Below are 25,000 nucleotides of genomic sequence, written 5' to 3' on the forward strand. Positions count from 1 at the left end.
TTTAGCGACTCCACTTGTTTTTTTATTTTTTTTATTTTGATGTTTCCACACAACTTTAGACGGATATGTATTTACTTATTTCCCTCCCGCTAGCGAGACATGACCGCTACGGACTCGCGAGGGTGAAGTGGGGTTTTGACAGATGATGATGTACATGATGAAATGTCCTGTATTTAATTCGCTCTTCATCTGTCTCTCTTTTTATCTCTCTCTTTCTCACTCTCTCTCTCTGCCTCTTTCTGCTTCTCTCTGTCTCTCTCTCTGTCTCTTTCTGTGTCTGAGTCTCTCTCTGTCTCTTTCTTTGTCTCTTCGTGTCTCTCTCTGTATCTCCTGGTGTCTCTCTCTATCTCCTGGTGTCTCTCGGTGTCTCTCTGTATCTCTCGGTGTCTCTCTGCATCTCCTTGTGTCTCTCTGTTTCTCCTTGTGTCTCTCGGTGTCTCTCTGTGTCTCTTTCCGTCTGTCTCTTTCTGTGTCTGAGTGTCTCTTTCTTTGTCTCTTGGTGTCTCTCTCTGTATCTCCTGGTGTCTCTCTCTATCTCCTGGTGTCTCTCTCTATCTCCCGGTGTCTCGGTGTCTCTCTGTATCTCTCGGTGTCTCTCTGTATCTCCTTGTGTCTCTCGGTGTCTCTCTGTGTCTCTTTCCGTCTGTCTCTTTCTGTGTCTCTTTTTGTATCTCTCTGTTCCTCTATGCCTCTCTGTGTCTTTCTCTGTCTCTTTGTGTCTTTTTCTGTGTCTCTATGTCTCTCTGTCTTTCTTTGTGTCTCTCTGTTTCTCTATGTCCCTCTGTCTCTTCCTGTGTCTCTGTCTCTTTCTGTTGCTCTTGGTGTCTCTTTCTATATCTCTGTCTCGCTCTCTTTCTGTGTCTCTCTCTCTTTCTGTATCTCCCGGTGTCTCTGTGTCTCTCTGTATCTTTCCGTATCTCTCGGTGTCTCTTGTCTGTCTCTCTTTCTCTGTCTCTCGGTGTCTCTTGTCTGTCTCTCTTTCTCTGTCTCTCGGTGTCTGTGTCTCTCTGTATCTTTCCGTATCTCTCGGTGTCTCTTGTCTGTCTCTCTTTCTCTGTCTCTCGGTGTCTGTGTCTCTCTCTTTCTGTCTTTCGGTGTCTCTCTGTGTCTCTCTCTGTCTGTGTCTCCCGGTGTCTCTGCGTCTCTCTCTGTGTGTCTGTGCAGCTGGTCGGCGGTCAGTTTGACCTGGAGATGAACTTCGTGATCCAGGAGACGGAGAGCATCGTGTGTATGGTGGCCCTGTTGGATAAGTGTGAGGTGACCTGTCAGGCCGAGGTGTGGAGCATGTTCACGGCCGTGCTGAAGAAGAGCGTGAGGAACATGCAGGCCTGCACCGACGTGGGCCTCATCACGCTGGTCCTGCAGAGGATCGACAGGACGGACAGCATGATCGCAGGTAGCGCGCTGTGCTCCGGACAGGGACGGAGTCGTGTTCCGTTTCTGCGACTCGGAGCTGTGAGCAGTATTATTTATGAGTTACGGGATACATGGTGGTCACTTCATCTTTCTTCCCTCTGTTCTCTCAGACCTGCTGGTGGACATGTTGGGCGTGTTGGCGAGTTACAGCATCACAGTGAAGGAGCTGAAGCTCTATTTCAGTAAACTGCAGGGAGAGAAAGGACAGTGGGTGCGTATCTCCGTTCCTTTTGATTTATTCAGTTCTAATAAAATAAATCAATAAATATGTGCTGTGTTCCTACACTTTTACAGTAATCTGCAGACACGGACAGTACACGTTTCTCTTTCTTTTTCCCCTCATTTTTTTTTTCTTCACCTCCTTTTTACCTTCTCTCCTCTTCTTTTCCTTGTTGTGCTTAATTTTCCTTTTCATCCTCTTCCACTTTATTCTCATCCTCCGTCCATTCTTCCTCCCCCTCCTCCTCTATCCCTTTCTCTTTATCCTCTTCCTGGATTTCTACCTTATTTTTGCCCTTATTTATTTCTCTTTCGCTTCCTTTCCTCTTCCTCATCCTTTTCATTCACATCTTCCTCTTCCTCTTCACCTCTCTCTCACTCTCTCTTTCTCTGTCCTCTTCTTCCTCTTTCTCATTTTCCTCTTCCTCTTCTCCCTCTTCGTCTTTCTAACCTTCCTCTCCCTCTCTTCCTCATCCTCTCCCTCTCTTCCTCATCTTCCTCCTTCTCATTTTCCTCCTCCTCTTCCTTATTCTCATTTTCTTCTCCCTCTCATCCTCCTCTTCCTCATCCTCATTTCCACTTTTCTCCCTTCTCGTTCTCATATTTTCTCTTCCTCTTTTTCCTCTTCCCCTCTCTCGGTCTTGTACCTCTTCCTCATTTCTATTTTTCTCATTTCCTCTTCTCACATTTTTCTCTTCCTCTTTCCTCTTCCGCCAGCCTCCTCATGCCGTGAAGCTGCTCTCCGTGTTGAAGTCCATGGCCCATCGCTCCGGCCCTGACGCGTTCTTCACTTTTCCTGGAAAGAGCGCCGCGGTGAGGGCATCACAAAACCCATGACCTTTGACCTGTGACATTTAAACTGACCCTGGCTGCATTATGAAGTCCTTCTCGGAGGTACGCGATGTTGTAAAAGCTCAAATGTTCACAAATTGTGTGTGTGTGTGTGTGCGTGTGTGTGTTTATTACAGGCCATAGCGCTTCCGCCGATCGCTAAATGGCCGTACCAGAACGGCTTCACCTTCCACACCTGGCTGCGTCTGGATCCCATGAACAACATCAATGTAGATAAAGACAAGCCTTACCTGTACTGGTGAGTCTCTCTCTCTCTCTCTCTCTCTCTCTCTCTCTTTGTCTCTCTCTCACACATACACAGTGCGTGCCAATTTAACGCTATTAATGGACTCCTGTGTCCCAAACGCTGTTGTTTATTTATTGCAGAATTGTAAAAAGAAAAGATCTTTTTGTCACTTTCTGACCTCACCTGTCGTTCTCTCCTAGTTTTCGGACGAGTAAAGCTATGGGTTATTCGGCCCATTTTGTTGGCGGATGTCTGATTGTTACTGCATTAAAAGCCAAAGGGAAAGGGTTCCAGCACTGCGTCAAGTTCGACTTCAAACCCCAGAAGGTAAAGCGCTTCAGCACCTTCAGTCCGGGATAAAACACTCAGGGGACGGGGTGATTTCATCAGAAAATAATCAACAACAAGGTGCTGTGATGCCTTTCAATGAATGAAAGAATGAGCATTAAAACGTTTTGGGTGTGTGTGTGTGTGTGTATTACAGTGGTACATGGTGACCATCGTACATATCTACCATCGCTGGAAGAACAGTGAAATTAGCTGCTATGTGAACGGAGAGCTGGCGTCTTTCGGAGAGATCACGTGGTTCGTCAACACCAGTGACGTAAGAATCAAATAAAGTTAGATGAAAGACGTGTTTAAAGATTTCGAGATGTTCGTGTAAAGAGTCATGCGATAAATTGTTCATCGGTACGTTCACCTGACACACACAAGCCACGCCCACATCACAGGAACCCGACACACACAAGCCACGCCCACACCTCTGGACCTAGCACACACAAGCCACGCCCACATCACTGGACCTGACACACACAAGCCACGCCCACATCACTGGACCTGACACACAAGCCATGCGCACATCACTGGACCTGACACACACAAGCCACGCCCACATCACTGGACCTGACACACACAAGTGTTTGAGGAGCAGAAAGTTGCACACACAGGTCACACCTACGTCATTGGAAGAGACGCGCACAGGCCACGCCCACATCACCGGACCTGACACACATAAGCCATGCCCACATCACTGGGCCGGACAGACACACAGGCCACGCCCACTTCACTGTACCTCACAGACACACTCAATCTCTCTCCCTCTCTCCATCTCTCTCTCTCTCTCTCTCTCTCTCTCTCATTAACAGACGTTTGATAAATGTTTTCTGGGGTCGGCGGAGACGGCGGACGCTAACCGTGTGTTTTGCGGTCAGATGGGGGCGGTGTATCTGTTCAATGACGCCCTCAACGCCGCACAGATCTTCGCCATCTATCAACTAGGCCCCTCCTACAAGGTAACGTGTGCGCACACACACACACACAGTGCCTCATTTGTGCGTGTGTCTCTCTCTCTCTCTCTCCTCCATCTCTCCCTCTCTTCATCTTTCCCTTTCTCTGTCTCCCTCACTCCTCATCTTTGTCTCTCCCTCGCTCCCTTTCTGAATCTCTCCTTCTTTCCATCTCTTTATCTCTCGCTCTCTCTCACTCTCCAACTCTATCTCGTCCTCTCTTCATCTCACCTTCCGTTCCTCTCTCTCCATCTCTCTCTCTCACTCTCTCCCTCCATCTTTCCATCTCTCAGGGAGTGTTTAAGTATAAAGCAGAAAGCGACCTGCTGTTCGCGGATCATCATAAATCTCTGCTGTACGACGGCAAACTGAGCAGCAGCATCGCCTTCACCTACAACCCCCGAGCTACAGACGCCCAGCTTTGTCTCGAGTCATCACCCAGAGACAACATGTCCATCTTCATACACTCTCCTCACGCCCTGATGCTGCAGGTACACACACACACACACACACACACACACACACACACACACACACACACAGACACAGAGAGTTTCTTTCTTCCTCACATCCCTTCCATTCCGAGTTCTCAGAGAAGTAACGTTAATAAGTGTCAAAAGTACAAGAAGTAGACGGAAGAGTGTTACTTTAATTCATCTCTCTCTCTCTCTCTCTCTCTCTCTCACTCTCTGTAGGATGTGAAGGCTGTAGTCACTCACTCGGTTCAGAGTGCTGTTCACTCCATCGGAGGAGTGCAGGTTCTTTTCCCCCTCTTCACTCAGCTGGACTTTGTGCAGCCAAACAGCGAAGAGCCTGACATCTCTGTCTCGTAAATACACGCACATATATATATATATATATACACGCGTGCACGTCTAATGCTAACCTTAAGTCTAACCTTTAATGCTCTGAACACAAACACACAATAATAATAATAATAATAATAATAATTTTGAACACAGCCTACACTGTGTAGAACATGTCCCTCTGTGTTGCGTTGCAGCTGCACTCTGTTGTCGTTCCTGCTGGAGTTGTTGAAGTCGTCCGTAGCGATGCAGGAGCAGATCCTCACCTGTAAGGGCTTCCTCGTCGTCGGATATTCCCTGGAGAAGGTCAGTCAGCACGGTCGCCATCTTTCTCTCGTACTGATATGGACCAGAGTGTAGGCCTTGGAGTACGATGGGTAGAAGTGTGTGTAATGTTCTCTCAGGGTTAATTTAACACAGTCCTGTATTGCCAGGGTTTGTAACATCAGTCCTGGGGCTTACAGCCTGTCTGATTTAGATCAGGAGCTCAATATCAATAACAACTACTATTACTTTTACCATTACTATTAATACTACTATTACCGCTACTACTACTACTATTAATATTACTATTACTGCTACTACTATAACTATTAATATTACTATTACTGCTACTACTATTACTATTAATATTACTATTACTGCTACTACTGTAACTATTAATATTACTATTACTGCTACTACTACTACTATTAATATTACTATTACTGCTACTACTGTAACTATTAATATTACTATTACTGCTACTACTACTACTATTAATATTACTATTACTGCTACTACTGTAACTATTAATATTACTATTACTGCTACTACTATAACTATTAATACTACTATTACTGCTACTACTATTACTATTAATATTACTATTACTGCTACTACTATAACTATTAATACTACTATTACTGCTACTACTATTACTATTAATACTACTATTACTGCTACTACTGTAACTATTAATACTACTATTACTGCTACTACTGTAACTATTAATATTACTATTACTGCTACTACTACTACTATTAATATTACTATTACTGCTACTACTGTAACTATTAATATTACTATTACTGCTACTACTATAACTATTAATACTACTATTACTGCTACTACTATTACTATTAATATTACTATTACTGCTACTACTGTAACTATTAATATTACTATTACTGCTACTACTATAACTATTAATGCTACTATTACTGCTACTACTATTACTATTAATACTACTATTACTGCTACTACTATTACTATTAATACTACTATTACTGCTACTACTATTACTATTAATACTACTATTACTGCTACTACTATAACTATTAATACTACTATTACTGCTACTACTATTACTATTGCTGCTACTTTTACTACTATTACTACTTCTAGTATTACTAGTGCTGCTACTACTATTACAAATACTACAACTATTACAACTACCATTATTATTAATACTACTGTTACTATTACTACTTCTAGTATTACTAGTACTACTATTTTTACTAATAATACTGTTACTACTTCTACTGCTACTACTACTAATACAGTTGTTATTACTACTATTATTAGTACTACTTCTACTATTACTCTTATAAGTAATTTGACATCTATTACTAATACGATCACTACTGTTACAAGTACAGCTACTATTACTGCTTCTGCTCTTACTGCTATTATTACTACTACTATTTCTACTGTTGCTACTAGTACTGCTACTAGTACAGCTGTTACTCCTACTACTGTTACTGCTACTACTACTAGTATTACTGTGTACACTACTACTTCTGTTATTACTGTTACTACTAATATTAGTACGGTTATCCATTCTACTACTAGTACTACTACTTCTACAGCAAACACCACTGATTGTTAGCATCTCATACTCACCATGTTATGGGTAATTCACATTTCCTAAGAGAGTGCCACTTATTGCTTTCATTTGTCGTCGGTTTCTTGCGGAGTTGTATTTTAGTATACGTTTCTGTATAACTGTACTGTTTATCTCAGCTCACCTTAACCCTCACTAGCTATCTTATGCTAATGTCATGCTAGCGTTACACTGAGCTGATATTAAGCTAACGCTAACACTGATTTGATGCAACATGAGGTTGACTGTATGCTAGAATTAGCATTTTACATTAATGTTCTGCTAGATAATAATACAAAATAATATTATTAACCAAACTAACGAGGTCTCTTCAACTGTGTGTGTGTGTGTGTGTGTGTAGTCTTCCAAAGTCCATGTAATGAGGCCTGTGCTGGACATCATTCTGTCATTTGCTCGGTATCTGAGTAACCTCCCCAACGGCATCTTACTGCTCAAACAGCTGTGTGATCACATCCTGTTCAACCCAGCCATCTGGATACACACACCAGCCAAGGTGAGATAGATGTCACACACACACACACACACACACACACACAGTATTCACGGCTAGACGTGATGTGACGCAGAATTATGCTAATGGGTTTGCTGTTCTAATTTCACTTAGAGCTCTCTCTGTGTGTGTGTGTGTGTGTGTGTGTGTGTGTGTGTGTGTGAGAGAGAGAGAGAGAGAGAGAGAGAGTGTAAGTGTGTGTACTCTAATGCTAACAAGCCATAGTAATGTTTATTCAATATGATCATTTATTCATTTTTCTGTGTTTGTGTGTACAACTGAAGCTCATTAGTATCTCATTTGCATCATAGACTTCATGAATGAACCTTATTTGCATAATACAATAATACATCCAGTGCATACTTTTTATTCTAATAAATGTTAATAGACATGATCTAGACATAATCTATATGTTAGCTAGAGCTTAGATCGGTTAGCTGATTGGTACCATTAGTTAGTAAATATTGATATTTGCCTTGCATGAAGCTTTTGAATGATAGAAAGTTTAATGTGTGTGTGTGTGTGTGTTTACAGGTGCAGCAGGTCTTGTACACATATTTGGCCACTGAATTCATCAGCACAGTGACGATCTACAACGCCGTGCGGCGGGTGGGAACCGTCCTGCAGGTCATGCATACGCTCAAATATTATTACTGGGTGGTTAATCCACAGGACCGCAGCGGAGTGATTCCTAAAGGCCTTGGTATACACACACACACACACACACACACACACACACACACACACACACAAAAAAAAAAAGATACGTTCACCTACATTTATTCTATATTGCACACTTGCATATATAGTGGAGCCCAATGAACTCTGAATAATTTTATGCCCATATATGGATTTCCTGATCCATCACATCAAGCAACAGTAAAATTAATATTGCCCTATACATATAAATTGCCACATGCATATATTTTATGGTGATTTGTGATGCAGCCACAGCAGTAAACATTTAGGAAAATATGCTGCACTGTAGTAACAAACTCTTTAGTGTGGTAGCATGGTGATATTATTATCTATAGTTTGTGTGTGTGTGTGTGTGTGTGTGTGTGTGTGTGTTTGGATTGTAGATGGTCCGAGGCCCAATCAGAAGGAGATCCTCTCTCTCCGAGCATTCCTGCTGCTCTTTGTCAAACAGCTCATTATGAAGGTGAAACGCAATATACACTGCAATACAGTCCATTTTTATAATAATAATAAAGCCATCAAAACTCTGGAGTAACACAAGTGGAACTATGGGAATTACGTTGTGATGAAAAAAAAAAATCCAAAATAAATGTAAATAATTTAATATTTTAGCATCTTCAAAGCAGACACGCTTTCTCGCCTAGAAATTTCCAGAAATGTGTTCTTGGTGTTTTCTCACCCGATTTTCTTGAGGAATTTCCTCGAGACGCTTTTTAAACCGTATTAAAGGAGTTCACACCGACGCCGGACTCTCATCGGCTGCTTTTCGGGATATTTCACTCCGAGTCGTCCGTTTAAAACTATATTTGTTTTATAAATAAAATGTTCGTTTTCTAATGAAAGAAATGAACACGTCGGTGCGGTTATATTTTTGTCCACACCACCGATTTCCCACGTTTAATCACACACCTTCAGATCGAAAGGGGTTTAAGATCGTGAGGAACGGTTCAGACGAGCGTCCACAAACTTTTGACCGGCAGCGTACACTTCTATACAAATTATGCATTAAGCTGTCAGAGGTTTTTTTTTTTTTACTCTGCTATATGCTCGAGCTGAACCCGAGTTTGTCTGAAATGTCTGAATTTCCATATTGGTTTATTTTTGTTTTACTGCGTGTAGAATGACTTTGTGAGCGTTCGATGAGGCGATTGCCTTACCCGTGTATACAGGAACACAGGCATTTTTATTACTACTTCTATTAATAATAACATTAAACTCACTACTACAAACAGTAAACATAGTAATACTAGTCTTACTACTACTATTACTACTACTATTGCTGCTACTACTACTACTACTAATACAAACACTACTATTACTACTACTACTCCTAATAATACTACTAATACAAACACTACTACTCCTAATAATAATAATAATAATAATAATACAAACACTACTACTACTACTACTCCTAATAATAATAATAATAATAAAACTAATACAAACACTACTACTACTACTACTCCTCCTCCTAATAATAATAATAATAATAATAATAATAATAATAATACAAACACTACTACTACTACTCCTAATAATAATAATAATAATAATAATAATAAAACTAATACAAACACTACTACTACTACTACTACTACTCCTCCTAATAATAATAATAATAATAATACAAACACTACTACTACTACTCCTAATAATACTACTAATACAAACACTACTATTACTACTACTACTCCTACTCCTAATATAATACTACTAATACAAACACTACTGCTACTACTACTACTACTACTACTAATACTACTACTTCTAATACAAACACTACTATTACTACTACTACTCCTAATAATACTACTAATACAAACACTACTATTACTACTACTACTCCTAATATAATACTACTAATACAAACACTACTGCTACTACTACTACTACTAATACTACTACTTCTAATACAAACACTACTATTACTACTACTACTCCTAATAATACTACTAATACAAACACTACTACTACTACTCCTAATAATAATAATAATAATACTAATACAAACACTACTATTACTACTACTACTCCTAATAATACTACTAATACAAACACTACTACTACTACTCCTAATAATAATAATAATAATACTAATACAAACACTACTACTACTACTACTACTACTCCTACTCCTAATATAATAATAATACTACTAATACAAACACTACTGCTACTACTACTAATACTAATACTACTACTTCTAATACAAACACTATTACTACTCCTCCTCCTCCTCCTAATATTAATACTACTAATACTACTACTACTACTTCTAATGCAAACACTACTACTAATACTACTGTTACTAATACACATTTTATTAAAAAACAACAACTTTAAATACTTGTCTGACCTGCAGGACTTGGGAGTGAAGGAAGATGAGCTGCAGAGCATCTTAAACTACCTGCTCACCATGCACGAGGTAACACACACACACACACACACACACACACCCCTGATCTCACCTGTGTTACACCACTTCACACCATCACACCACCTACAGTAGGCACAACATTGTGAGATAATCTCTGTTATATTATTTTTAACCCTTTGAGCTTTTCTCCTCTAGATGGCGCCCAAAGCTAAAAAATACAGAAATGTAATTTTCCCCCACCTTTCTTCCGAGTTCAGACTTAAGCGCCAATAAATTCTCTTTAATTGGTCGGTTTTGCTTCCGTCACACAGACGAATACACGCATTCATGTAGTATTTGCTGACACCATTACCATTTCCAGGGTTTTCTTTGCTCAGTAATCAGCGTGTTTGTTTTCACACACTCCTGCTCACTCGCTCACATTCACTTTTCTAAAAGAGAAAACACACTTCGTTAGGGACACGCCCTGAGAGGACGTAGTGTACACTCCCTGATTAACGGGAAAATCCTGTCACATGTGTTTATACGGGCTAGGTAGTTGGGTTATTATGTCTCAAACACAATGTTAATCATATTTATCGTGAATTGTGCATCACGGTACGCGGTCACGTTGGTGTGTTGTGCTAAAATCAGCGATGTGCGTGTTTGTCCCTGGTGTATTTGTGTACCGCAGGATGATAACCTGATGGATGTCCTGCAGCTGCTCGTGGCGTTGATGTCCGAACACCCCAGTTCCATGGTGCAGGCGTTCGATCAGCGCAACGGCATCCGGTGAGACAAAACCCGTCTTCCTCTCCTGGTCCTCATCTTCATCATCATAATCATCATCATCCCTCTTCAGCGCTGAGATCCGTAGTGAAATGCGTGAAACTGAAATCTAGTTCTGGCAGCAAAACTTGGGATTTCTTTTCCGTTTTAGTGGGCGGAGACTAACAGGGATGGACATGTCGGACGTACGAGGGTCGAGTCGAACGAATGCGTGAAAAGTGAGACGTGCATTTACGTCCGAATTTCGTTTCCCGACTCGTTGAGTGATTGTGAACGAAACGGACGTCGTGGAGAAAAATGCTGCACTTTTACTGCGAGTCACGATCAATAATGCTCGATTAAAAAAAACTAAAAGTCGCTCTCGCTTGTAGAAATGTGCGATTTATTTAGTATACTCCTCAAAATACAGATGGACAAACGAACAAACAAATAAATAAATAAATACTTTTCGGGTGAAATATTTCTTTAAGGCGATGTAGGTACTGTAGATAGATATAGATTATATATAGATGTAGATTATATATATTTCAGGGATAGATTGATGTATAGACAGATATATAGACACAGATATATAGACAGACAGATTTATAGAAAGACAGATGGATAGACAGATAAAGACACAGGTAGGTAGATAGATAGCTAGACAGATAGACAGATAGATAAATAGACAGACAGATAGATAAATAGATAGACAGGCAGATAGATAGATAGATAGATAGATAGATAGATAGACACAGACAGACAGACAGACAGATAAATGGACAGATAGATAAATAGACAGATAGATAAAAAAGACAGATAGATAAACAGACAGACAGATAGACAGATAGATAAATAGACCTATAGATAGACAGACAGATAGATAAATAGACAGACAGGCAGATAGATAGACAGATAGATAAATAGACAGACAGATAGATAAATAGATAGACAGGCAGATAGATAGATAGACAGACAGACAGACAGATAAATGGACAGATAGATAAATAGACAGATAAAAAAGACAGATAGATAAACAGACAGACAGATAGACAGATAGATAAATAGACCTATAGATAGACAGACAGATAGATAAATAGACAGACAGGCAGATAGATAGATAGACAGACAGATAAATAGACAGACAGATAGACAGACAGATAAATAGACAGACAGACAGATAGATAAATAGACAGACAGATAAATAGACAGACAGACAGATAGATAGATAGACAGACATAGATAAATAGACAGACAGACAGATAGATAAATAGACAGACAGACAGACAGACAGATAAATAGACAGACAGATAAATAGACAGACAGATAGACAGACAGATAAATAGACAGACAGACAGATAGATAAATAGACAGACAGATAAATAGACAGACAGACAGATAGATAGATAGACAGACATAGATAAATAGACAGACAGACAGATAGATAAATAGACAGACAGACAGACAGATAGATAAATAGACAGACATAAATAGACAGACAGATAGACAGACAGATAGATAAATAGACAGATAGATAAATAGACAGATAGATAAATAGACAGATAGATAAATAGACAGACAGATAGACAGACAGATAGATGTGTACATACATCGAATTTGTTTACGCAATGTTTTTTGTTCTCAAAACTGAACCGCATTAAAAGCTCCTCAACACACACTCACACACGAAATATATGAAATAATATCCCAATAAATAAAACATAATGACCGCTGTGTAAAGTTAAAGATGAAAATGTACTGTTTTATGAAATACAATGTCCGTAACTGTTGCTTAGCAACCGAAGCGTCCTGTTAAGAGCCTACACTGCATGGCGAAAGTATTAGTGTTCTTAGCGTTAACAATAAACGAGCTGATCGTGTATATAAATGCCTCCGAACTGACACAAACTTGAGATAACGTTAGAAACTACGATATTATAAATATATAAACTGTACGAATAACACGAGGTTTGTGATGGCATTATCTACACCTGTATAACACGATCCTAACTTTATAACCTCTTCTCGTTTATTCTTCTACAGATATTTAGTTACACCTCTCTGTTTTAGTGTGCAAGGCGCTCATGCATTCCGAAGGTGTGTGTGTATGTGTGTTTCCCCCTTACACTTTAAAGCTAAGTGTAATTTAAGTGAAGTAGAGCAGACTCCAGGTTAAAGGAAAGCTCACAGGCTGCTTTTGTTTTAATCCACGCTGTGCATACTTTCCTTTATAGACGTGGAGTTAAAAGTTCAGGCTAGCGGGGGGCGTCTGGATCGCTCGGTGTGTAAAAACCCCAGCTATAATGTTCATTTTAGAGCTGACAACACCGATAAAAACACACTTCCATCACACACTTCCGTCGCACACTCACCATCGGGACGAAGGCAGGGAAGGTTTCCTTTCGGTCACGAGGACAAAGAGTTCGCCGACTTTTAGGAGAGAAATGAAATAAATGGGAAAATAAAATTATTTTGGAAATTAATTTAGAAAAATAAATAAATAAAAAGGAAGAACGTTTGTGACATTTTTCGAAAAAAAAGTTTCCCCTGAAGTTAAAGGTGTAGGCCAATTGCATCATTTAACATATATTATTTTATCAAACGTGACGGAAGCATATTTTAATACTTTAAAAAAAAAATAAAACGCAAAAATAAAAAAAACTAAAATATTACTACACTAACGAACACTGGACTAATATGGATTTTATTTGTTTTTTGTTTTTAAACGAAAATATAACCGCAATAATTAACTAAAACGTTGAATAAAAAATATACTTTATTTTTTAAAAAAAATTTTTATTTTATTTTTATTTATTTAAAATGTAACTGCTCGAATTAATTCAAAATTGAAATAAGAATATACTTGTTTTTTGTTTTTAATTTAAAACGTATTTTAGCTAAAACGTTCAAATAAAAGTATCCTTTTTTTTGTTTTTAATTTAAAATATAATCGCAATAATGAACCGAAACACTGAAATAATTATATACTTTATTTTTTGTTTTTAATTCAAAATATAACTGCTGGAGTTAATTCAACATTTGAAATAAAAATGTACTTTTGTTTTTAATTTAAATCGTACTGTAGCTGGCTAGTGTGTGTTTTTTTTTTTTTTTTTTTTTTTTTTTTTTTTTTTTAAAAACACAAGATCTAAAATGTAGTTAATGTGGTTCAGATATGTTTTCTAAATACTTAACTATGAAGGGAATTTTAAAATGACAGTTTTTTACGAATTGTTTGTGCATCTGAATAAGCAGGAGTATAAATATAGAAATAAAGGAATGAAAGGTTTCTAAAAAAAAAAAAAAAAAAAAAAGCGGGTGGTGATATTAAATAACTTTTGAGAGTGAAATATTTCCCCCTTTTCGGTTTGTTAATTGTACATCAGTAAAAACATCTGAAGAAACTGTGCTTTATTTATTTGTTTGTTTGTTTGTTTGTTTGTTTGTTTGTTTATTTTTTTTAAACAATCAACAATTTTTTGTCTTTTTTTTAATGAGTGTGACGATTATGACAAACACCTGATGCCATGATTTTCTCTGCGAAAACAGAGTGCAGTTTTTGAGTGTGTGTGTGTGTGTGTGTGTGTGTGTGTGTGTGTGTGTGTGTGTGTGTGTGTGTTTTAATACAGGGTAATTTACAAACTGTTGGCGTCTAAAAGTGAAGGGATTCGAGTGCAGGCTTTAAAAGTGTTGGGTTATTTCCTCCGACATTTACAGCCCAAGTAAGTTTCTCTGTTGATTCCACTCTTACACATACCCACGCTTTCTCCAGCGTCCTCTCGCAACTTTTGAGAAACATAAGAACAGAACACACAGGGCACGACACGTTCTCTATTCTCATTTATTTTTCATTTTTGGGTGTGTGTGTGTGGATAATAAATCAGTGCATGGATGTGAAATGTGAAGGCGCTTCGTTGTGTGTTTGGGGAAAGCACAGCGTTTAAGCGGCTCTGTTTTCTCTGATAAGTTTACTGTGCGATTCTTCATCATTTGTTTTACGGAAAACTTTTGGAAAGTGAGACGATGATGTTGGTTCTGATTTGACTCGTGACGTCATTTCCTGTTTCAGGAGGAAGTGCGAGGTCATGCTGAGTCACGGTTTATTTTCGCTCCTGACGGAACGTCTGCTGCTGCACTCCAGTCAGTTCTCCATGACCACCTACAACGTCCTGTTCGAGGTCTTTATATTATTATTCACCTAGTCTTTACCCTGAATACCCCCTCGCTTCTAAACCCCCCGGACCCCCAGACAAATACCCCCTCGCTTCTAAACGCCCCGGACCCACAGACGAATACCCCCTCGCTTCTAAACCCCCCGGACCCCCAGACGAATACCCCCTCGCTTCTAAACGCCCCGGACCCACAGACGAATACCCCATCGCTTCTAAACGCCCCGGACCCACAGACGAATACCCCCTCGCTTCTAAACGCCCCGGACCCCCAGACGAATACCCCCTCGCTTCTAAACGCCCCGGACCCACAGACGAATACCCCCTCGCTGCTAAACCCCCCGGACCCACAGACGAATACCCCATCGCTTCTAAACGCCCCGGACCCACAGACGAATACCCCCTCGCTGCTAAACGCCCCGGACCCCCAGACGAATACCCCCTCGCTGCTAAACCCCCCGGACCCCCAGACGAATACCCCCTTGCTTCTAAACGCCCCGGACCCCCAGACGAATACCCCCTCGCTTCTAAACGCCCCGGACCCACAGACGAATACCCCCTCGCTGCTAAACGCCCCGGACCCCCAGACGAATACCCCCTCGCTTCTAAACCCCCCGGACCCCCAGACGAATACCCCCTCGCTTCTAAACGCCCCGGACCCACAGACGAATACCCCCTCGCTTCTAAACGCCCCGGACCCACAGACGAATACCCCCTCGCTTCTAAACGCCCCGGACCCCCAGACGAATACCCCCTCGCTTCTAAACCCCCCGGACCCACAGACGAATACCCCCTCGCTGCTAAATGCCCCTAAAACGCAAAAAGAAATATCCACCTCACTACTAATGCATGAAAATCCCAAAACAAATACCCCTTCAGTGCTAAATGCCCCAAACCCAAAAATCAATACACTCTAAACTGTTAAATTTACCAAAAATAATAAATACCCTGCTCACTGCTTAGACACAGATCCAGTAATATCACGTCAGTAATGGCAGTAAGACCTTAAACTTGAATTTTTACCTGAGAGTTAATTCTTACTGAAGGCTGACGTGTGTATTGATTGAATGATATTCCAGGTAATGACGGAGCAGATCTGCACGCAGGTGATCCACAGGCAGCACCCTGAACCCGACTCCACCATCAAAATCCAAAACCCACGTAAGATCACGCTTTAATGTTCCGAGAGCTGAGCGGAAGCTACGTCTTATACCCACACGTTTCAGAGTCACGTTTATTTCTAACACACCTTTAAAAACTCACATGTTGAGTGAAGTGGCGTACACTCTGTGTGTGTGTCTGTGTGTGTGTGTGTGTGTGTGTCTGTGTGTGTGTGCGTGTCTGTGTGCGTGTGCAGTGAGAACAGACTACTGCTGACTAATGTGGGTTTTCATAAACTTTATAATCTGTTTCAGATTAAAATGTAAAATTTGAAATGCCAGCTGATGATGTCATAACAGCCTTTACAGAAGCTGACCAATCAGCAGCTTCACTTACACTACACACTCGTTACAATCCTAATACACACTCATTACAATCCTAACACACACTCGTTATACCTACACACTCGTTACAATCCTAATACACACTCATTACAATCCTAACACACACTCGTTATAACTACACACTCGTTACAATCCTAATACACACTCGTTACAATCCTAACACACACTCATTATAACTACACACTCGTTACAATCCTAACACACACTCATTATAACTACACACTCGTTACAATCCTAACACACACTCACTATAACTACACACTCGTCACAATCCTAACACACACTCATTATAACTACACACTCGTTACAATCCTAACACACACTCATTATAACTACACACTCGTTACAATCCTAACACACACTCACTATAACTACACACTCGTTACAATCCTAACACACACTCACTATAACTACACACTCGTTACAATCCTAACACACACTCACTATAACTACACACTCGTTACAATCCTAACACACACTCATTATAACTACACACTCGTTACAATCCTAACACACACTCATTATAACTACACACTCATTACAATTATAACTACACACTCGTTACAATCCTAACACACACTCGTTATAACTACACACTCGTTATAACTACACACTCGTTACAATCCTAACACACACTCGTTATAACTACACACTCATTATAACTACACACTCGTTACAATCCTAACATACACTCACTATAACTACACACTCGTTACAATCCTAACACACACTCACTATAACTACACACTCATTATAACTACACACTCGTTATAACTACACACTCGTTATAACTACACACTCGTTATAACTACACACTCGTTATAACTACACACTCGTTATAACTACACACTCGTTACAGTCCTAACCCACACTTACAGTGTATATTATGCATTATAATCTTCTTTCTTTCTTCTCCCTCCAACAGGAACTTTTAAATTGTACTTCAGAGAGTTTAGTAAATGGAGAGAAGCTCTATCCTTTAATTAAAGGCTGTTGAAATTCATAATACACTTCCTTTTCTTTTTCTCCTCTTTTTGTCGTGCTTTAATCAGAGCAGAGCTGAGATATAGAGTTACTGCAATCAGCTCGGGAGCGCGTAACGTTCTCCAGCACGCAGAGCAGAATTATGTTTCATTACATCCCATCATGCCGAGCGTGATTCACATACCGAGTTCACGGCACACGGCTCCCTCGTTTTCTCCTTTCTGCACGTTTTGCCGTGTTTTTTTTACCTCGTGCCCCGTGTCGCGTACCCGTACCACCCTCGGAGTTTAGCGGTGGATCCGACTCTCTGCTGCCGGGAGCTGTCTTACATTAGCACTTCACAGAGAATCACTTTCAGTGAAAAAACAAAATGCAAACATAATTGGACGTGACGTATGGGGGGAAGGGGGTCGGGACAGGATTATCGGGGGGGGGGGGGCAGGATTATCGGCTGTCCGAGGAGAGGACACACGTGATGCTTCCCCCCCTTTCTTTATTTTTCTTCTTGATTTGTCTAACGTATGTAATGTATGACGTAGATGTATGTACAGCGGTTGTGTGTGTGTGTGTGTGTGTGGAGAGTAGAAATGGATATTTAGACAAACGAATGAATAAACAAACAAATAAATAAATGTTGTGAATGTTTAAAAAAAAAAAAAAGCAATGGATCCGTCGATAATAAAGCATGCGAATGTAAATAAAAACCAAATGAAAATAAATAAATAAATAAAATAAAAATAGTTCAATCGAATTCTTGTAAAACAAGGTAAACTAACTGAAAATAAACTTAAGCATTTTAAAAATGTAAAAAAATAAAATAAAAATAAAAAAGTAGAAATGCCCCCCCCCCCCCCCCCCCCCCACGTGAAGAGGATTTGAATTTCACGTTACGTCGTCTAACTGATGATCAAATTCAGTCTCTGTTTCTCCGTTTCACTCCGACATATTTTTCTGATTTGATTGGGGTTGAAACCTCAAAATGCTCTTGATTGCAGTCTTTAGCAATGTCAGGACGAATTAGAACCCCCCCCCCCCCCCCCCCCCTTACACACACACACACACACACACACACACACACACACGACTGTTTTCTTCACTTTAAAGTGCCGAGACAAACCAGGACCAAATGCAGAGAAAAAAAAAATAGCATTGAGGTAATTTTCCACTGGTAAAGCCTGAGTGAGTGTAATTTAACTGAGTAAAGCGCAGAAACACACACACACACACTCTCTCTCTCTCTCACACACACACACACACACACACACACACACACACGAAATTTAACCTCTTCACTTTTAACTGAATCAGCACTGACGCTGTCTAGATAACTCAACTAAATATGCAGTCACTTTACATTACACACACACACACACACACACACACACACACTCGCGCTTGCCGTCCCTGCAGGACTCGTCTCGAATCAGACCTTTTATTGTTTTGACTCTTTTTATTATTTAGATTTCTTTGCCCTGTTTAACTGCAGTGGTTTTAAAGCAGCAATATTATGAGAGAAAATGAAATTGTCTGGTTTGTGTAAATAAATTGTTGGCGCGCGGGTGTGTGTGTGTATGTGTGTGTGTGTGTGTGTGTGTGTGTGTGTGTGTGTGTGTGTGTGTGTGCAGAGATCCTAAAGGTGATTGCGGCTCTGCTGAAGAACAGCACGTGTCCGGACAGCATGGAGATTCGCCGAGTGTTTCTGTCCGACATGATCAAACTGTTTAACAGCAGCCGAGAAAACAGGAGGTACGCGCACACACACACACACACACACACACACACACACACTTGTATAAAAACAGCTTTTGTCTGTGTTTAAAGTGAGAGAGCAGTGAATTCTGGCCCAAAATGATTTAACTATTATTTAATTTTATTTAATTATTAACTGGCCCATATAATAATTCACGGAATTGAAAACGTGGCCGTTTTAATGAAAAGTCAAGTTGGATAATTGATTTTTTTCCCCACGTTAACGAGTTATATTTTTAAGTAATCGCAACAAATGATCAAATTTTCTTGATGGGGTAAAAAAATGAACAGAAAAGCACAGATTTAAATTTGAGCTTTAAGCAGAGTACAGCCAGCGGTGCGTGATAATATCATTATTATTTTTATTATTTAAATTATTATTATTTAGGTGATTCTGTAGATCAAAGCGTAAAGAAAAGAAAAACGAAGACGTTTTCGTGGGTCGATCTGCTGTCCGGATATTTAAAGCTTGGCCACCGCGTTGAGTCGTTTCTGCTCCTGGCTGGCTCGCCATCTGTTTTGACTCCGATGTCTAAAATCTTCTTACTGTCAGTGACCAAATTGTGGAGAGGGTTGGTTGTTTCTGTTTCTTTGTTTCCTTCCGCGTTTCCGCAGATGTGTAAATAACACCGGCGTTATTGGTACTTGACCTTGATTTTATTTCATAAAATGGCTGCCAGTAGCGTCATTACATACAAACATACGAAAAGAGTGTGGAAGGGTGTCACGCGGCTCACGGCATCTTGGGTACGGACTCGTACCGGGTGGATTTAGATTTAAACGTCGTCACACGGCGTGGTTTGGCGAGAGTTATCCCGTCGGTCGGCGTTATTTATGAGAAACGACGACGTTGTGTGAGAACAGCGTGAAGTGAGACGGACATTTTATGAGAAAGAACCGTTAGTTGATCGATTGATTGATAGCTGATGTTTTCTTCCTAGCAAGGGTTACAATGAGTGTGTGTGTGTGTGTGTAGGAGTCTCCTGCAGTGCTCGGTGTGGCAGGAGTGGATGCTCTCTCTCTGCTTTATAAATCCGAGCAGCGGCGAGGAGCTGAAGATCACAGAGATGGTGTACACCGTCTTCCGCATCCTCCTCTATCACGCCATCAAGCACGAGTGGGGAGGCTGGCGCGTGTGGGTCGACACACTCTCCATCACACACTCCAAGGTCAGCCTACACACACACACACACACACACACGCACACCTTTTCTTTTCCGTTAGATACCCTTTTTCATTCCACACCAATTGCATATTTTTTAAAAATTGTTTTTAATTGTTTTATTTTTAAAACATCCCTACTGTTTGTGTTATTATTTACAGCATTTTAACATCTCCCCTCGCATTTATTGCATTTGTTTCATTTATTTATTTATTTATTTATATTCAGTATTTATATTTAACCTCCGCTGTGACGTATTGGTTCGATCGACAGTTAATTATTCAACAATACGTTATTAAAAATATAATTATTTAGGGGAGGGGAAAAAAAAAAAAGTATTCCGTTAAACGTATCGGACGAAAACGTGTCGTGGTCCGAAACAGTAATTTACTCACGCCGAAAGTAAAATAAACATTAAAATGATTATTTATTTATTCGGTGTCTAATTATGTTATGATTTGTTGAAATCGAAGTTTTTAGCATGCCAAAGGTCATATGTATTCATTTTATATTTTAACGTGCACTGCTTATTTTTACCTGGTTAAGGCAGACATTTTATATAGCGCGTACACACACACACACACACCGTAAACGTATACACAGACACAAGTTTGTGTTATAAGCGAAAATTTACGCAAACGCTCGCTTCCGTAATTTTGGTTTGTTATATGTAAAATATCTTTTTTATAACGTTCTCATTTTGTCACGTAACATTAACATATAACTTGTGTGTTTAACGTTCTAACTGGTGGATTTTTATCCCGTGTTCGTGTCGCAGATTAAGATCTGTCTCTGTGTTTCTGTGTGAGACGGAACATAAGATTACATTTTTTAACCGCAGTGTTTATGGCATTGTGATTGCTTGGAACTGTGTGTGAGTGTGTGAGTGTGTGAGTGTGTGAGTGTGTGTGTGTGTATTTTAGTGTTGAACTGTGGAACTGTGGGTACAAGATTTTAGCAGATAAGTGTGCGTTACTGAAATTGACCCAACTGTGTTTTATTGTGTGTGACGACCACCAGGGGGCACAAGTGAGCTTTAGTTACAATTTGACTCGTGTGTCTCGCTCCCGCTGTCCTCTCATTAAAACATTTCCAATGTGGCTTGCACACTTTTATCCTACACGTAGGATAGTTGCTCCCATTAACAACTTAATATATAACATTGCTCAACTATTATTTACTTAACTGGAATTGAATATTAGCGGGTAATAAACGCTGAAAGTCACGAGTAGTTTAATTACTTGGACGGAATTTTTGCCCGTAGACGTTATTTGAAATGTTCGTTTCATGCTTATTATTACTTTTTATCATCACTTCACCGGCACGCGTATCTATCGGAATCTCTATTTTTTTTCCCTCTGGCTGTTAACATGGTTGGTTTAAATACTTGACGAACATTTCTCTGTAAAGGATGAGCTGATTGCGTTGTGTGTGAAACACTTCAGCTTGAGCTCTTATTAACTTATTGTTCCGTTTATTCATCTTAAAGCTTACCCTTCGGTGACCGTCATAGATCCTTCGGTTATTACAGAACCAGATGAATAGGAAAAGGAAAAGCTAAGTGTAGTATAGTATAGAGAGAGTGCCGACTTTACTTCCGCACCCGGTATCATTTCTCGGAGATTTACGAGGTTAATTACAACAACAACAACAACAACAACATGGACTCACTCGTATAATCTACAAGGAAATCTTCTGTACACTGCAGGTTCAGTTGATTATATTCTGATGAAACGCTCTCGCTTGAGCTGATATTAATCTTTAAATTCAAGTATTCATCTTAAAGTTTATTATTCAGTAGTATCTGCTTGGGTTAGGGATTGTGTAGGTACTGCAGTGATCCAGTATCGAGAGCGTGGCATTTACATCTGCACCCGGTAGCATTTCTTGTAGATTTAAGATGAAGCTAATTACAGTAAAATAATTTAAATGAATGAAAGAAAATACACGCGGGCTGCAATAGAAACAACTCTCGTGCGTGTCATCGGTGCTGTAATTTACGTTTTTTTTTGTTTTTTAAAAAAAAATAGTATATCATACTATACCTCACGTATAATCGTATATCTGCTTACAATATGCAAATCATTCCCTGCTTGTGCTGCAAGTCTGGAACGGAGTTTGGATTTATTGTTGGTTGTCGATTTATTAATGAGCTTCTTATTAGTCAGGAGAGATTTTGAATTGTTCAGGTATTTACACTGACGTCGATGAGAAAAGGGAAACCGAGTATAGTGCGGAGTAGAGAGTGAGGAATTTACATCTGCACCCAGTAGCATTTTAACTGCCTATACAGCCTGGTTTTTATTTTATCTATCTATCTATCTATCTATCTATATATATATATATATATATATATATATATATATATATATATATATATATATATATATAAAAAACGTAGTTATTACTTCAAGGTGTCATCTCTAGCACGTGATTTCATTTGGAGGAATATGTAAGTGATCTCTTTTCGGGTCGAGTTTGTTGAAAGATGAAGTTCATTGATTTAGAGTTTAAAATAATAAGAGTGATTTGTCTCGAAGTAAGACGCTCTCTGCGTTCAGATAACATCCTGAATAATAAATGATTGGTGACTATAGAGATAGCGATAGTGTGTATAATGCGTTTTAACTGGAAAACGTGATCGTTGTGTATAGTATTTGCGTGTGTGATTTTGTCTCGCGTATTAACCCACACTCTGCCGTATTATCTCGGCGTGTAGAAGAGAAAGAAAAGAAAGTGTGTGTGTGTGTGTGTGTGTGTGTTTCATAGGAAAGGTGTGTAACTTGTTCATATAGCTACAAATTTGTGCTAGTGTTGTGGGTGTGTGAAGAAGAGAAAGACAGATATAAAAATGTGGAAATATGGAGATAAAACATCTCTCTCTCTCACGCGCACACACACACACACACACGCAGCCCTTTTGTTTTTGTCTTCTTGTTTTGGTCCAGCAAGTTTTAATTAGAATAAAAGAATTAAAATGATATAAAAATAATAACATCACACACGACATCCGTGCTCTTTACTTTCGGTCTCTCCTTTGTGCATGAGCGGAGTGTGTGATTGCTTTTCTCTCTATAATTGCAAAAAGATTAATGTTGCTCGTGTTCACATACTGTGTGTGTGTGTGTGTGTGTGTGTGTGTGTGTGTGTGTGTCCGTGATACATGCATCTGCTATAAGAGGAGGAAAAAAAAAAGAGCAAAAGAAACTCAATTGCAATTTTATTGTGCGGTGTGATAGATTTCCTGCCAAGTCGGGAGCAGGAGAGCTGTTTGTCACTGTAACACTCCTGCTCACAGCTGCGGGGGTGTGTGTGTGTGTGTGTGTGTGTGCGTGGAAGAGAGGGAATGTGTGAGTTTCTAAATGTGCACACAGTGTGTATGTGTTTCCCACAAGGATGTGTGTGTATACATACAGTAATTATGTGTGTGTATATATAGAGTGTGTGTGTGTGTATCAGAGTTGTGTGTGTGTGTGACTGTAGATTGTATTTGGGATGGGTTCTGTGAGGGAATGTGTAAATGTGAAAAAGAAAGTGTGTGTGTGTGTGTGTGTTTGAGAGATTGTGTTTGTAGTTGTGTGAGGTTATGATAATTGTATAGATTGCGTTTATAATCGTATCATTTTAATCGTATAATTGTATATTTTTTTTGCAGTAAGTAAAGTTTAAAAAAAAGAAGTACGTAATGCAAGAAATAATTATTTTAGGAACAACCCCGCTTAATTTTGTCATTTTTGAAAGTGTAAATTTATTTAGTTATTTCTTTCTAAATGATATGATGACCTTTACTGCTGTATTTAACTCTTAATGGGTTTTTTTTTTATTATTATTATTATTATTTCTGTAAATTTTGTAAAATTCTGTAAAAAAAAAAAAAAAAAAAAAAAAAAAAAAAAAGAAAGCAGAATGTTTTTGCGTAGTTTTCATGTTAACAATTTTCTATTTTAAAAAAAATCAAAAAAGGAACATATATTAATAGTTTAAATAACATGCTAATAGTTTCACATTTAATCTACTGCAATTAAAACCGCTACTACTTCATCCGAGGACCCGAGAAACCCTCTTCAGTTTGGATTAATGAGACGGTTGTTTGTTTATTTACTTGTTCAGTGTATGTGCAGTCTTTTGTAACACCCAAGGCCACTCCACGAAGTGTGTAAACAATTCAAAAATAAAAGTAGAAGAAATAGCTGCCGTTATTCAATTTAGTATTTAAATAGTATATATTTTTTTATGTTGCTTTATAAAGTTGGGGGGGGGGGGGGGGGGGGGTAAAATGAAAAAAAATACATATATCAAGCAATAAAAAAAAAAAAAAAGAAAGAAAAAACACTGAAAAAAGAAAAAAATTGTGGCACTAAAAAAACTTAATTAAACAAGTATAATCATAAAAAATAATCATAAAAGTTGTAGGTTTCTCTTGTT

General features: G+C 39.2%; 1 protein-coding gene across 4 annotated transcripts in view; it reads left to right on the plus strand.

The window, feature by feature from the left end:
- The window catches only part of lrba (LPS responsive beige-like anchor protein), a 213,160-nt gene that overhangs the window by 14,357 nt on the left and 173,803 nt on the right, over window positions 1-25,000 (plus strand). For all 4 annotated transcript variants that reach the window (XM_053677668.1, XM_053677669.1, XM_053677671.1 and 1 more), the window contains 20 exons: window positions 1,165-1,396; window positions 1,527-1,627; window positions 2,353-2,448; window positions 2,604-2,725; window positions 2,914-3,040; window positions 3,198-3,317; window positions 3,859-4,005; window positions 4,293-4,490; window positions 4,695-4,828; window positions 5,003-5,111; window positions 7,031-7,183; window positions 7,715-7,883; window positions 8,263-8,342; window positions 10,245-10,307; window positions 10,933-11,030; window positions 14,636-14,728; window positions 15,076-15,184; window positions 16,255-16,336; window positions 19,290-19,410; window positions 20,390-20,582. In XM_053677668.1, coding sequence (XP_053533643.1) covers window positions 1,165-1,396; window positions 1,527-1,627; window positions 2,353-2,448; window positions 2,604-2,725; window positions 2,914-3,040; window positions 3,198-3,317; window positions 3,859-4,005; window positions 4,293-4,490; window positions 4,695-4,828; window positions 5,003-5,111; window positions 7,031-7,183; window positions 7,715-7,883; window positions 8,263-8,342; window positions 10,245-10,307; window positions 10,933-11,030; window positions 14,636-14,728; window positions 15,076-15,184; window positions 16,255-16,336; window positions 19,290-19,410; window positions 20,390-20,582 — 2,547 coding nt within the window. The remainder of the gene's footprint in view (window positions 1-1,164; window positions 1,397-1,526; window positions 1,628-2,352; window positions 2,449-2,603; window positions 2,726-2,913; window positions 3,041-3,197; window positions 3,318-3,858; window positions 4,006-4,292; window positions 4,491-4,694; window positions 4,829-5,002; window positions 5,112-7,030; window positions 7,184-7,714; window positions 7,884-8,262; window positions 8,343-10,244; window positions 10,308-10,932; window positions 11,031-14,635; window positions 14,729-15,075; window positions 15,185-16,254; window positions 16,337-19,289; window positions 19,411-20,389; window positions 20,583-25,000) is intronic.

Source organism: Ictalurus punctatus, chromosome 29 (genome assembly GCF_001660625.3).
Source record: "Ictalurus punctatus breed USDA103 chromosome 29, Coco_2.0, whole genome shotgun sequence".
Taxonomy (NCBI): domain Eukaryota; kingdom Metazoa; phylum Chordata; class Actinopteri; order Siluriformes; family Ictaluridae; genus Ictalurus; species Ictalurus punctatus.